At 41.1% G+C, this 14,873-nt stretch overlaps 1 protein-coding gene across 2 annotated transcripts in view; it reads left to right on the top strand.

Annotated features, from left to right (window-relative positions):
• LOC135197943 (neutral amino acid transporter 9-like) overlaps positions 1-14,873 on the top strand; it is a 63,155-nt gene that overhangs the window by 38,260 nt on the left and 10,022 nt on the right. The window contains exons 11-12 of one of the 2 annotated variants that reach the window (XM_064225227.1): positions 4,666-4,770; positions 5,522-5,763. In XM_064225227.1, coding sequence (XP_064081297.1) covers positions 4,666-4,770; positions 5,522-5,763 — 347 coding nt within the window. Of the gene's footprint in view, positions 1-4,665; positions 4,771-5,521; positions 5,796-14,873 lie in introns of those variants that run through there. The other variant, XM_064225226.1, reaches the window with a different exon arrangement.

The following is a 14,873-nucleotide window of genomic DNA, read 5'->3' as shown; positions in this document are numbered from 1 at the left end:
ATCTTTCAATAATAAAACACTAACAACCAAAAAATTATGACTAGCAAGTAAAATGAGTCATTCAAAAACTTAACCGTCGCCTAGTCTATCTAGACTTAGTATTCATGATCAAGCACAAGACATCCAAAGGCATTGTATTTTAAGTATATAGTGGATGCTGTGTATGTACATACAAATGTAAATTAGAAAATGGTTACCAGTCATGCTGAACAGTAATTTACATGCATGTAAATTTTGTGCAGTTATAACTGCTAAAGTTCAAGCAAAGATGCATTGCATTACTCCACTAAAAGATATCACCTTGTACTTGTCTTTCTTTATTTCATATTATCTACAGCAATTTCTTTCAAATGAACACAATACTGTTTGGAAGCTTTTTCCTTATGAATAGGATTTATCTTTAGAATAATACTGTAATACATATTTCAATACAATGCCCTTGGAAGGTAATTTGAACACTTAATAACATGGACATTGTGGTGTGTTTACTTGAAGGCAGTGCGACATTTACATAGTGGTGCACTGTCAAGTGCAGCTCTGAACATCCATTCTCACCTATGCATTTTTATTTACTTTTTGCCATTTAGTGGGATTTAGTTCATAATTACAGTTGCAGTCACTGTGCAATATGGAACTGGTAAGGGCAAATGATCAAGGAGTTAATGTACATAACTGTTTATTTTGTTCTCAACTACTACAGGTTTCTTGACTGCGCTGGCATATGTGGCTATTCTTGCATACATAACTACTCCTGTGAGTTCTTCCGTTCTCATGTATCTGGGTACATGACTTTTTCTATGAACTTGGGGACCCTTTACACTTCGTTAATCGCAGTCCTGTTAGTCTCCATGGCTGCTCCTGTTGTGGATCCAGTACTCTCAGTAACTTCCTTATCAGATATAGCATCTGAATTCCTGGATAATCTTTCTCATTTGCTCCTTTGGTCTTCATGACTGCTCCTTGTCGGTGAGATATTCCTTTGGCAAGTGAGCCTACCCTGTTGCACCTAGGAGACCCCCTCTTGCCTGTGCCAGGAAGCTTTGTCTCCCAAGTCCACTGTCAAAGCCATTCGCATTTGTCATGCTTCTATTTGATCTCCAGGTATGACATCAAGTCACATCACTGTTTTCCAGTCAGAGGAGCCTCTTTTGAATCCAGTTGCCCCTCAGCCTTCTCTCATCGTCCAACTTCTGTCATCCAATGGGCACTTCTCATACTTCCACCTTGATCTTCCATCAGATCATGGGTTGCTTAAGTTTCCAATTGCACAGATATTCAGTTATGTTTTCTTGGCCATTGGAAAGGAAACAAGGCCAAGGAAGTCCTTGCTTCTTTTTGACCTCACTCAGCTCATTGGACTGTGTTGGAGTTACTGTCTTTTTGCATGTACTACAAGATGCCCTTTGTGGCAAATTTTCATGAATTTACCTCAGATCTGTAGTATAAGATGACTGCTAGATTACAGAACCATCTGTGTATAGGCTAGCTTTAGTTTACTGTATATACATGCATATCGTGCGACTTATGAAGACCTAATTTTGAAGCAAATTTTATGGGGATCACATCATACACGAGATATAAAATTAGTGTGTGTAATATACATATATTAATATTATAATATTAAATGCAAACATAATGGATGTGCATCTTTTCTTTTGGTCTTTTATTAAAAATACTTCATTGTATCCAGTAATATTGTATGTACAGTATTCTCGTATTACTATATTGTATTGTAAGCAATCTTGCACCATTTTCATTGTTTAGGTCTTTGTGAACATGGACAACAATACCATTCGGGAAATTTTGTTAAGGCATTAATTTCCAGTTAAAGATAATCATGGGCAGACAAGTTTCATCTGCCAACCATGTTAAAACAACAGTAAAATGTATTCTTTCATGCCCAGTAGTTTTGAAAAAAAATACTTTTCTCTCCAATTATTTATGGTCGAGATTGATGGGTAGTACATATATTAAAGTTTTTGGGGGAGTTTCATCCATGTTGCCAATTCATGATAATTTATGGTCACTAGCAGCTCGAACATTGTTTTCTCAGCTTCAGCTACATCATGCAGCTGAAATTTAGCCATATGTTTACTTGCCGATCTTTTCTTCATAGTTAATAAGGGTAATGTAAAAATATATTAGTCCTACTCTACTTAATGTCTTTTGTAACATAAATACGGTAATTATTTACTAATGTACAATGGTTGAAATGCAAGCAAAACGGCTGTTGTTATACAATTCGGTTGTTCATACCACAACAGCTGTTTCTCGTTTAGTTGTTTATGGCCATACAAGTTTACACAATGTGTATAGCGTTACTAGTTATACTTTTATCATTCTCATTTTTACTTTTTTTAAAAATTTATTTAACTAGAAGAGGGGATAAAGAGTATGGAAGAAAATAGGTTAGTCTAATGTACGATAATTATCGTTCGTATGACTGAATTGTTCTAAACAGTTGTAAGCAATCAAAATGTTCTTATTTACCACCAAAATGATAATGAATTTTTAATGAATAATGAATATGTTATTCTAAATGTTATTACTACCATAATTACACTACCATTAAACTTTCTGAAAGCTTACCAAAAAGTAAAGGTTGCTGTGAGAGCAACAATAACTCACTGTTTGCATTTTCTCAGCTGGGCTTGCATAGATAAAAGTTTTATTTCATTGATATGGAATTATTCCTCAAATATGCCAATACAAAAATTATTTTATTACCTATATTAGCCTGCTGATAAACATCACTTAGAATTCAAGGTTTGATTTTTTAGAATGGTAGTATAACATGACCCCCAATTTTTAGGTGTGAATTTTGAGATGTAAAGGTCATCTTATATGCAGAAATATTCAGTATTTATACTCAAATTGTTTTTGCTTAAAAATCTTGACTTATGAAATGGCAGTAATGTTGCTTTGTGTCCCCAGTTTGCTCTTGGGTCGTGGTTTTCCTTCACCCAAGGACACAGCTCTGTTTCACTGGCTTCTCCTCTTCCCACTTCAATGCTGAATATTCTCTTCATGTTTGCAAATATAATGAGGAAGAAGAGAGAGACTACCTCTGCAGCTTGCTTTCACAGCAGAGCTTCAGTCCCCAGGTGTCTGATCCCATGGTTCCGGATCTGTTCGCAGATATAGGAGATAAATTCGTCTCCACTCCCATTGTACCAATAGAGGACTCCATGCCACCAGTCCTGGAGAGCTGTTTTGCGACATTGTGGTCAGTTGTATCTACCTCAGAGGTCTCATATGTATTTGTCACAGTATTGCCCAACCTCCCAGTTTCATACTCCCAAGTTGCCCTTTCATTCTGGCAGCCAAGGCAAGTCTACAGGTAACAAGACTTCACTTACTCAGTTCCTTGCCCTTTACTGGAACTAGTAGAAACGATTAAAACTATTTGTCACATGGAGTAATATCTGTCATCAGGTAGGAATGACACGAATGCGAAAATAGAGTCAAGCCAGGAAAGAGGTTTACATATGGATGAAACAAATAGTACAGATGTCTTCCTTTTACTACTAGCCTTTGCTTGATGCTTGCTGCACATGGGGGATTTCCAAGTAGATGAAGTCTTATCATCCCTCTGATCTCAATTCTCAAGGCCTTCCTTCATGAGTCTGTTGGTGTGGATCATTGGGTTTTTAAGGTTCACAACTGTTATTACTGACATTCTTCAGCATAGCTACTCCTCCCATTGTCTGATTACCTACAGCTACTACCACTCAAGTCTGGCAAAGCCGCAGACACTTGACAATAGGGTAGCTTTCATGTTAAAGAAGGGTGCCATTAGTGATTCTTCCAGAGTCACTGAGATTTTACAATCAGCTCTTCATTGCCCCTAAATTTTTGTTTGTGTTTTGGGGGGAGGCAATGGAGGTTCATGTTCCAGTTGCTGTCTGGTCACAATGTCTGGGTTAGAGGCCTTGTTGTTACCTTGACAGCTGGTTAATCATAGCTTCTTCTAAACTTGCATAGCTCACTGGGCATGCAAATCACTTGGGAATGCACTTTTAACACAGAATCGGTCCTTCTCTCCACAGAAGGACATAGATTGAGTCCCATTGGGAACCATCAGTGAGTTTCTTTACTATACTCATCTGACGACTGAACTTGGTTAGCCATCGAAATGTCACTTTTGCTACATCTTCAGAGCTTTTAATGTCCACTCAGTACTTCTTGAGTCCTCCATACAGTGTATATTTTTCCTGTGATGTTCTAGCAGTTTTGTGCTGTTAAGTACAAATAATCTTTGCCACTCTAGAGTGCAGTGAAAGGCCAAGAGAGGTATTGTTTAAGTAAATTCACAATGAAACATGAGAAATCATGGATGAACTAAATAGCATAGGTTCTTTTGCTTGGAAAAATACGAATTACTTTAGAATTTTGCCATTTTGTGTTTGGCCTCTTAAACCCATAAACATTTTCTTGTTAAAGCAAGACTTATGAACTTTTCTTTTGTGTTTTGATAATCACCTGACCTAAAATGTTGTAACAAAATGCGGTTGTTCCATAGATCAATGACCAATGAAAATTTTGCACTGTATGTAAATATTACAAGCTATGAAATTTAGTAAAAAAAAATTCGTATGTATGGTTAATGTATTGCATTGTAAATAAGGACTTAAGTAGTTCTTTGAGAGAAAATTTCTTTTACAGGTACGAGATTTGTCAATTGCATATGTTTTGGTTGCCGCAACTTACATTCCTATTGGTGTCCTGTTCTACTCAGCTTTTCCATTACCAAAGTTCTGTGTTGTTGATGTGAGTAATTTTACTTATGTTATGTAGTGATAGTATTTCCTAGCATACACTTCTGAATTTCTGCCAATTTAAAAAGCTAAGGTCTATGAAAAGTTAGGATAGTCTTATTTAAATATAGTTAATTGACAAAACCTGGATAACATTTGTAGGTGATAAGATTGTCTTTATTGCAGTGAGAATAAAATTAATTGACATTGTGCACCGAGTTCTGGGAGAATTTCTGATAATATTTGACCAAAGTGGTTGTCATTGTGTGTGTGAAAACCATTACGTGGTTTTTATTTTGTCTTTCACAGTGTAATTATCATAAATTGGTGTTACAAGACCACTGGATCATATTTCTTTGCTTTCATTGGGTTCAGCCAAGAGATCAAGTCTGAAATGAGGTAAAAATTGCAGTTTAGTAAAGTTAAAGCAGACAAACAGTTATATTTTAAGAGGAAACAGAAGGGAACATGTGTACCATCTCTAATTATGTGCTATGCAAGACTCACTGTAATTGATACCCCTTAAGTAAGATCCCACTGTAACAAATAACACATGTACTCATAGAGCACTGTACCTACAGAGGAATGCGGAAACACAATGGCTAAATGAATATTTATTACTAGAGATTCAAAATAATGCTGCAAGGTCATCACAGATTTCTTGTCTGCTTGTTATTCTCTCTTATATATCTAGGTTTATTTTAAAGAGTCCTGTTATGTCTGAAAAGTGTAATCAGTTCTGATATTGTATATTATCTTTTCAGAATTTTCTTGACAACTTTCCTCCGCACGATATAGTTCTGGCAGTTGTGCGTGGCTTCCTGTTCTTCCAGATCTTGACTGTATATCCCCTGCTGGGTTTCTTTATTCGCAACCAACTCTTCACTTATTTCTTGGGTCCAAACTATGAATATGAGCTATGGAGGGTTGTCATCCTCAATGTGTGTCTGGTTACACTGTCAGTACTTGTTGCCATTTTCTATCCGAACATTGGGTTTATTATAAGGTAAGTATTTATTTTTAAGTAAATATAATAATCTTAGTTATTTGCATTAACAGAGAACACAGGAATGGGCCAGTTCTATGTAGTTCTTGATTATATATTGTATAATTGTTATGGGTATAGATAAGTGTGATTATATATTGTATAATTGTTATGGGTATTTTATGCATTGTTGAAATATGGTGGGTGTCCTATATATAGACAGCATGTGGTAGATTCTAGAAGGTGTCTGTTGATGTATTTAAGTTGTGTTGTGACGTCATAGGCTGTGACGTCATAGGCTGTGACGTCATAGACAAGATGGCGGCGGCGTCGGCAGGATGTAAACAATAACACGGGGCAGTAGAAAGCACGTGTTGGTGGTGTGTGGTTGGTAGGGGAGAGCTCTCTGTCTGGTAGGAGTTGTTTTTTGGGTCGTAAGTCTTGTGGTGCTGGTGTTTTAAGGTGATTTCTGGAGTGTACTGGAGTTGGAGAAAGCGTACAGGTGGGTAGATTATTCATTTTTATAGAGAAAGAAAGGAGTTAGGCTAGGCCAAAATTCAAACTGGTAGCAGAGCGTGGTTGATCAAAGATGCCTGGATCCGACAGTGAACAAAGGGAGACTACTAGATGGAGAAGGGAATGTCCTAGGTTTAGCGGGATACAAGAAGAATACAAAGAATGGAAAGGTCAAGCCGAAGATTGGCTATTGTTGTATGGAGAAGATACAAAATACCCGGCGATAGAAATGAGAATGAGCTTAAAAGGGAAAGCCCGAGAGCTAGTGGAAGCATTAGATAAAGATAAACTTACTGGTACAGAGGGTCCAAAGTTAATCCTAGAGGAAATTAGATAAAGCCTATCTAAAAGATCGGTAATGGAAGAATTACGGTAGAATAAAAAGATACCTTCTAATAAGAAGAGAATCTAGTGAAAATATGGCGGACTATTTAATTAGATACGAGAAGGCAGCAATCTGAGTGTGAAAGAGCAATGGGGAAAGGCGCGCTTGAAGGCGAAGTCAAGGGGTATCATGTAATAGAGCAAGCAAATCTCACGGAAAATCAAAAACAACTGGTATTATCGGCTTGTGGGCAAGAAAAGCTAGAGTACGGAACAGTGTCGCAAACAATGAAAAGACTATTTGAGGGATTAGGGACTAAAGAGGAACGGGAATGGTGGGGTTCGTCAGAAGGCAATGCCAGTTCTGGGAGAGGGAGGGAAAACCAAAGATATCGGGGAAGATGGAACCGAGGAAGGGGTGGTAGAAATCCTATAAACAAAAGAAGGGAAGGTAACAGTATGTGCAATATGCAGCTCAGAATGGCATTGGGCTAGGGATTGTCCTCAGAATTTTCATAATAGGAAGAAAACTGAAACAAGACTAGAAGAAAATAAGGTAAAAACAGAAAAATGGGACAGAAGAAGAAGAGGTTTATGTAGGAGAAGTTAATAAAATAGTGGAAGCATCATGGGAGGTGGTTGATGCAATTTTGGACACAGGGTGTAAATCAACAGTTTGCGGGGAATTGTGACTAGCACGTATTGTCATGGATTTGAGTCAGGAAGAGTGAGGAGAATGAGGGACACTAGGACAGAGTCTAATAAAGTGTTTAATTTTGGTGAGACATCTTATAAGTCCAGAGGAATAATAGAAATAACCTGTGATACTAAAAAACAGAAAGTTTTATTTGAAGACGGAAAATTCTGCAAGGTGATATACCCTGGCTGATAGGTAAGCAAACATGAGTAAAATGGGTATGACCCTAAAATTTGAAAGAAAATTGTGTCATAGTAGAAGTATTAGGGGGAATGAAAGTAGAGTTAAGAGAAGACGAACAGGGTCATTTAAGAGTGCCTATAAGGAGGAGGAAGGTAGAAGAATTATTACTGGAGGGTTGGAAGGGAAAGAATCCGAGGGAAATTAAGAACACAATGAAGAAATTACATTTACAGTTTGGTCATGGAAGTGGAGATAAAATATGGAAGCTAACAGAGGAAGCACAATGGAGTAATGGGTTAATCGAAAAAGAAAAAAGAGGAAATAAGAAAGTTACTAACGGAACTGATTAAAAATTGTGAGGTTTGTAAAAAATACAAAAGAAACCCGCCAAACCGGTAGTAGGCTTTTCTTGGAGTAAAACGTTCAATGAAGTCGTAGCGATGGATGTGGGGAGAGATAGAAGAGAGAAAGTTCTTGGTAATAGTGGATATGGCAACGAGATATTGTCAGGCCTGTTGGATAAAAGATAAGAAACCAGAAACTATAATAAAGATACTTTTGAGTTGCTGGTTTGCTATATTTAGAGCACCCTCCAAAATATTGTCAGATAATGGGGGAGAATTTCAAAATGAAAAAGTAAGGAGGATGGCAGAAAAATGGAATTTTGTTCATGAAACTTACCTGTCAGATATATATATAGCTGTATTCTCCGAAGTCCGACAGAATTTCAAAACTCCCGGCACACGCAGTGGGCGGCCAGGTGGTTAGTACCCATTCCCGCCGCTGGGAGGCGGATATCAGGAATCATTCCCATTTTCTATTCAGATTTTTCTCTGTCGCGGTAGTGAAAACACCTGTTTCCACTACCTCCGCTAGGATTTTGAAACTTCATTAGCCGCTTAAGATCCTACTTTTTTTTTTTGAATGATTGACTTGGATTTGTGGCTAGGCATACGCTATCATAAATTAATTAAAATTTTTTCATTGCATATGATGTCTGAATCTAGTTAGCCTAGTTTCAGACTTTGTTGTCTGCAACGGGTAAGGGGAGGCTACCGAAACCTTCGGTAGACACTCGCTTAGTATACATGACGTTTACATGTTTTCTTTGTTGAGAGATCAATGTAATTAGTGTAATGTTGACTGATTCCGAAAGAGACGTATGATTCGTATGTACGCAAATTAGAGCGTGATAGAATCAGGAGGTCTTCCTCCACAGTAACAGAAGTTAGGATAATGAACCTACTAACCTCCAGTAGACTTTATTTTGCCTAACCCTGTGGTATGGCGTACGGGCCTAGAGGAAGTTCTGTGAGAAGTAATGCCCTTTCTATTATTGTGGATTACATCAAGTAAGCTTGAAAAAGTGCTCGCTCTCCAATCAGTGTTGTGAGTGTAGTGATGTTGATTTTGCCCCACTAGTGTTGTGGAGGGGCGTCAGATCGGTCCTATAACGCCTCTAGGTCTAAACCTCTGTCGGACTCCCAGGACCAGGGAGGGGGCAAGTTGAAAACCGAAGGAGGGTTACGGGAACCCCCCCACCGATCTGGCGTCCCATTCGGCAGGATAATGGCTGCCAAAGATCGTGCACGTGCACGAATCATGAAAGATTGCTTCTCGTCCTCCGAGGCGTCCTCCCCGCAAGGTTGGAGCTCTCGGAAGGACTCGCGCCCTCTAAGAAGCTTTAGAGAAGAGGACGCTTCACGTCCTCTCTCTCGTCAGGAGGGAACGTCAGATCCGCCCCATAACGCCTCTAGGCCTGGACCTCTGTCGGACTCCCAGGACTAGGGAGAGGGCATTTCGAAAAGCCGAAGGACGGTTACGGGGAACCCACATTGATCTGGCGTCCCTTCGGCTTGACTTAATATCGATAAGCGTGACAAAGACGCAAAATGTCGCACAGGCGGCTGTCGTCTTGGTCAAGAGATTAGAAATGTCCTTAAGGCAGGACCCTCACAAGGACGCCTTTCGAGGACATCAACGCTCTATCGAGAGGAAAAGAACGTCTTTACTCGTGTAGCAAGGATTGTTTTCTTGCTTTCCAAGACGCTCCACCTTCACAATTAGCCTCATCGAAGGCCAGGAAGGCCCCTGGCTTCGTTAAGATGGCCACTTCGCTCTCTGCGAAGAGAGCGTTTAAGAGAGTCCAGGATGGATGGATTCAAGAAGGTTAAAGGGTTGGGGAAGACTGCGTTTGCACTTCCTCCATCTAGAGCTATGTATACGTTATGTGACGTTCGCCTTTAACTACGAAACGGGATATTGTTCAAAGCTCAAATAAGCTTGACGTCCGGCAAGCTGATTTGCATAGTCAAACAGCTCGCCAAGAAGCATCTTACTCGTCCCTAAGGGACGCTCTGTCAGGGACAGAGATGACACTGGACAGACTATCCTAGTTTTCGACAGGAGAAGGGCAAAGAATTCCTCATACCCAAGAACACACAGGCGTCCTTTTAAATGCCCTTCTGCAGTGTCGATGAGCGTGACAAAGACGCAAGATGTCGCACAGCCGGCCGTCGTTTTTGTCAAGAGGGGCGAACGTCCTTAAGACTCGTCCTGATGACGATCACCGTACTTATGCTTAGGACGCTCGCGTTTCATGAGCGGCTCTCCCCTCGCCAGGAAGCCTCTCAAGTTACTCGTGTTGACGCACGTCATTCACTATGACGCTTCCCTTGATGTTCGTCGCTCTTCTATTCCGGACGCTCTTCAAGACGCTCAAAGAATGCAATCAGGACGTTCGGCAAACACCTCGCGACGATGCCTTTCGGAACGCTCGGCGTTCCTTTTTTTTTTTGAGCGCGTGTCTGGATATGTTCATTTGCATTACTAAGACGCAAAATGTTGCACAGGCGGCCACCGTCTTTGTTTGAGGTAACGAAAGTCTTTAAGGCCGTCTTGGAGACGATAGCCTTACGTCTCCTATAGTGCTCTCAAACAAACTTCAGGAGCAGCGTGCGGCTCTCCAGGACGCTTTTCGGGTGGCCTTTCAGAAGACGCTCGACGTCATAAACATTGATAAGCTTTTGGAAGACGCTCGATGTCTTACACATCTGGACGCTCGCCAGGACGCTAGCGAGGACGCTTTTGAAGACGCTCGGCATCCTACAAGTCATGACGCTCGGTAGAGCACTTGCCAGGACGTTCTTCAGAACGATAGGCGTCCTACGCATCAAGACGTTCGGCAGGATTCCTGCAAGAACGCTCTTCAAGAGGGCGTCGTCGAAGTAGAGGAAGGAGTTTGGTCTCGTCAAGATGTCTACTTCGCTTTCTACGAAGGGAGCGTTCAATAGAATCCATCACTTGATGAATTCCAGGAAAACTGTAAGCAGATTTCGGTGTCATAAAACGCCTTGTCTGCTTTCGGGATTGCGCTGCCGAAGGGGAACATTAAGGTCCTTCCTGTCGTAAGCCCAGTCTCTAATCAGGAATCCTGCCCCTTCCTCGATTTCTGCGGGAATCGGGAAGGCTATATGCTCGAATTCCTGGATTACTTTCCGTCATGCAATTGGGTTAGTTCTCATTGACAAGTTCTTAATAACATTTTATCGCATAAGCGGATAAGTAACAAAATTTCGAAAGAGCTCTCATCCATTAGTCAGAGGCTCATCAGGAAAAAGACTTATAGACTACGTCCATGAAGTCTTATGTCAAATATCATAAGAAGCTTGAACTTTCCTTTCGATCTTCGGTTCTCACATTGAGGAGGTTTCCATTTGAATAATATTATTCCTTTTCTTGGCAAGAGAATGAAGACAGTCGATTTCCATTCTCTCTCTCTTCCTCGTCGAGGAAAGAATGTAGTAGAGAATTAGATGTTTCAAGTGACTGCAATACTTAGGTATTTTATCTTCGCGTCATATTACTAATGTAAGTTCAAGTCATATACGCATATCGTGGTTACCTCTACAGATGGCAACCGAAAGGACTGTTATTTTAAGTGTATTTAATCGGTCCTTCCTGCAAACTTCCAGGAGTTTCCGGTGTAAGGACAATGCTTGAAGGTATTGTTACAACAACACCAACTCAGCTTCTGCATGTAGCGAATTATGTTTCGCTAAATATGCCTGCTTGAGAATTTTCTTATGATCGATAATAGTAACGAAACCTATTCCTTCGTAGAAGAGAGTTAAGCTGGGTAAACTCAGGCAGAATAGTGCGAAACGAGAGGTGCTGTCATTGTGGATGACGCAGTATATTTAATCGGTACTCCCGGCAACTTTCCAGGAGTTTCCGATTTAACATTTGGTTAAGCGTAATGTTACGACAACACAAAATCAGCTTCTGTATTAGCGAATTCTGTTTCGCTTAGATATGCCAACTTGAGAGTTCTGTTCAAATAATGGAAAATCTATTCCTTAGATGAATAGAATAGCTGGCAACTCGGCATAAGACTGCGAGAAGGTGAACATAAGCTGCTGCCTGTAACTGTCACAGTGTCTCACACTGTCACCAACTCAGTGTTAGGTAGCTCGTTGTACTGCTCAGTCGGTTACGTCTCTCTCTCCCGCGGGATTGATTTACGAACCGTATCTCTGCCTACAATCATGACTTTCGCCTCGGGTTGAGGGGATTTCTGGTAATCATGAATAAACGACTTCCTTTTGCTAAGAAATTTTCAACAGAGATATCTCTTAGACATGTTCGGCGCTGCTTACCGCACTGTAACAGAATTCTGTACGAGTCTACCGCAGCATAGCACTATAATGAATGCTCTCCTGCTTATGCAAAGCGCAGCCTTATTAGGGAAGGAAGCATGCTTAGTGAGGGAATGGATGAGTCTGCTGGGGACCATTTCCTCGCTGGAGAAGCTTGTTTCCCTGAATAGACTGCAATTCAGACCTCTACAGTTTTCCTACAGGAGAACTGAAATAACATCAAAGATCTAGAGATAATTCTAAACGTCTCTCAATGGGTTAAGGATCACCTCAGGTGATAATGAGAGGGAGCCAGGCATCCGGACAGAGGTCCTGGCACATAATCTAAAAGAATTGGAAGCAATCTGGTTGGCTCTCCAGTTCCTCGAAGAGTGAGGTTTTGGTCGAGATGGTCCAAATCATCTCAGATAATTCCGCAGCTCTCTCATATCCCAAGAAAAGAGAGATGGTTATCGGCATAGGCACGGAACGTAACGATCCTTAAGAGGTTCGTTACCGATTGCACGTCCGTGCGGATCTTCTCGATCGACGGCAGCAACTACTGACGTTTGACTTTTGAGTAATCCTCGCTTAGAAGTATGTCGAGAGTTGTGGAGACTTTGGGGACGTCCTTTCGTAGATTTTGCAATATTGAAGACGAAGAAGCTTCCTCTACGTTGCGATTCTCGATCCACGAGCAGAGGTAGCAATAGACGCCATCCTATAGTATGGAATGGGGATAGTTTGGTTAGCCCTTTTCCCCTATTCAAAAGCTTAGGAAATGTAATAAGATAATCGCTGGCGTCAGAGGGAGTGAGAAAGACGCTGATCGCCCCATGTTGGCCTTCGAGAGGCTGGATTCACAGAGGTCACGTCCTTCAGAGAGCACTTTCCAAGGACCCTTCCCGACGAGAATCGGTCTACTCTAACAGCCCTCAACTTCCTAGAGGTACCTAAAATCTCTCCGCTCTGAGTCTGAATGTGTTCAGACTGTCAAGAAAGCGAGAGGATCTTCAAGATTAATTGCAAGTCTCATTGCCAAAGCAAAGCAGTGCTGCATATTTTGCAGTGTACCAATCGGAGTGGGCCGTTTCTGGACATAGGGCAGGAAGACGAATGACTGTTCCTCCACCTCTGACCTCTGTGAATTACTTTACCGCCTTCCCATTCCGTCTGAAGTATGGGATAAGCTAGCAGTCCAACTATTGTAGAATACGGAAATATGTTGACGGCCTCTAGGCTCAGAGATTCGGATCTGTCAAACAACAAAACCCTTCACGATCTTTGAGGTCTGTGGAAATCTTGAAATTTTTTAGATCGAAGCTTCCGGCATGGAACTTAGATGTAGTCTGAAGTTCCTGATGTCAAAGCATTTCGAACCTCTCCTTTCTGTAAACTTAATACACGTAACCAGAAAGGCTAATTTCTAACCACTCTAGCTGCGGCAAAGATGGTTAGTGAGGTTTTAGCCATCATCAGAGGTTTTTGGCTTTAGAGGACATAATTCGGTGTCCTCTAAGCCTTCCGTTCTTGCTAAGAACGAAAACCCGTCTAACCCTTGGCCCAGAGACCTGGAGATCAAGGGGATGGCACAAATTTTTGGGCAAGAGCCACAGAGAGTCCTGTGCCCTGTCGGGACTCTCAAGTTTTATCTTGATAAAACTAAAGAAAGTCGAGGTCATTCGGACAATCTGCGGTGTTCCGTAAAAAGACCAGACTTGCCATGTCGAAGAACGCCCTGGCGTTATTTTTAAGGAGTCTTTCTAAGAGGCTCATTCGTCATGTTTGAACAAAGATTTGAAACCTTTTAAAGTAAATGCTCACGAGGTGAGGGCGCGGCCTCGGAAGCATTTCAACAGAGCATGACACTCGGTAATATCCTGAGTGCCACGTTTGAGCGAAGCAACTCTGTGTTCGCTTCACACTCCCGACGGGATGTGAAGACGACATACGAGATCTGCGAGTCGCTAGGACCATACATATCCGTAGAAATATTATTGGAGGCAGGAAGCAGCACGAATCCTATCCTATAGAAAAGGGATAGGTGTGCTTTTAACTTTGAAGGGTTGGTCGCTTGAGGCGCTTTCCCTTTCGTTAGCCTAGAAGTTATGGGACTAACTTCGATAGGTTAGGTCAGGTGGTGGTTTTAGCTTCGTTGCCCTCACAGTATGGTCAATATGGTCTAGTCACATTGTGGTCACGCTCCCGTTGACAGATCATCTAGAGCGCACCAACTACACAGGTCACTACCTTGTTGGCAACTCTAGTAAAGCAAAAGCAGACTTCGGTGACAGTAATCAAGAAGTCAGCTATGCTAACAGGTAAGGAATCAAGATGTCAATCATCTGCACTTGAGGTGTTTCCTAATCCTTCTATTCTGTCCCTTCCCACCTCCAATGGTGGGATTCAGCTATATATATATATCTGACAGGTAAGTTTCATGAACAAAATGTTATTGTTATGATACAATAAAGTTTGTTCATACTTACCTGGCAGATATATATAATTAAAGTACCCACCCACCTCCCCTCAGGGGACAGTGGTATGAAAAATTTTGAATAGAAAATGGGAATGATTCCTGCATATCCGCCTCCAGCGGCGGGAAATGGGTACAACCAACCTGGCCGCCCACTTGCGTGTGCCGGGAGTTTTGAAATTCTGTAACGGACTTCGGAGAATACAGCTATATATATATGCCAGGTAAGTATGAACAAACTTTATTGTATCATAACAATAACATATTAAAGTATTAGCCACAGCATCAGAATCTCCGT

The sequence above is a fragment of the Macrobrachium nipponense genome, chromosome 21, assembly GCF_015104395.2.
Source record: "Macrobrachium nipponense isolate FS-2020 chromosome 21, ASM1510439v2, whole genome shotgun sequence".
NCBI classification, from domain to species: Eukaryota; Metazoa; Arthropoda; class Malacostraca; order Decapoda; family Palaemonidae; genus Macrobrachium; species Macrobrachium nipponense.
The sequence above is the reverse complement of the archived record's forward strand: the minus strand, read 5'-3'. Positions and strand labels throughout refer to the sequence as shown.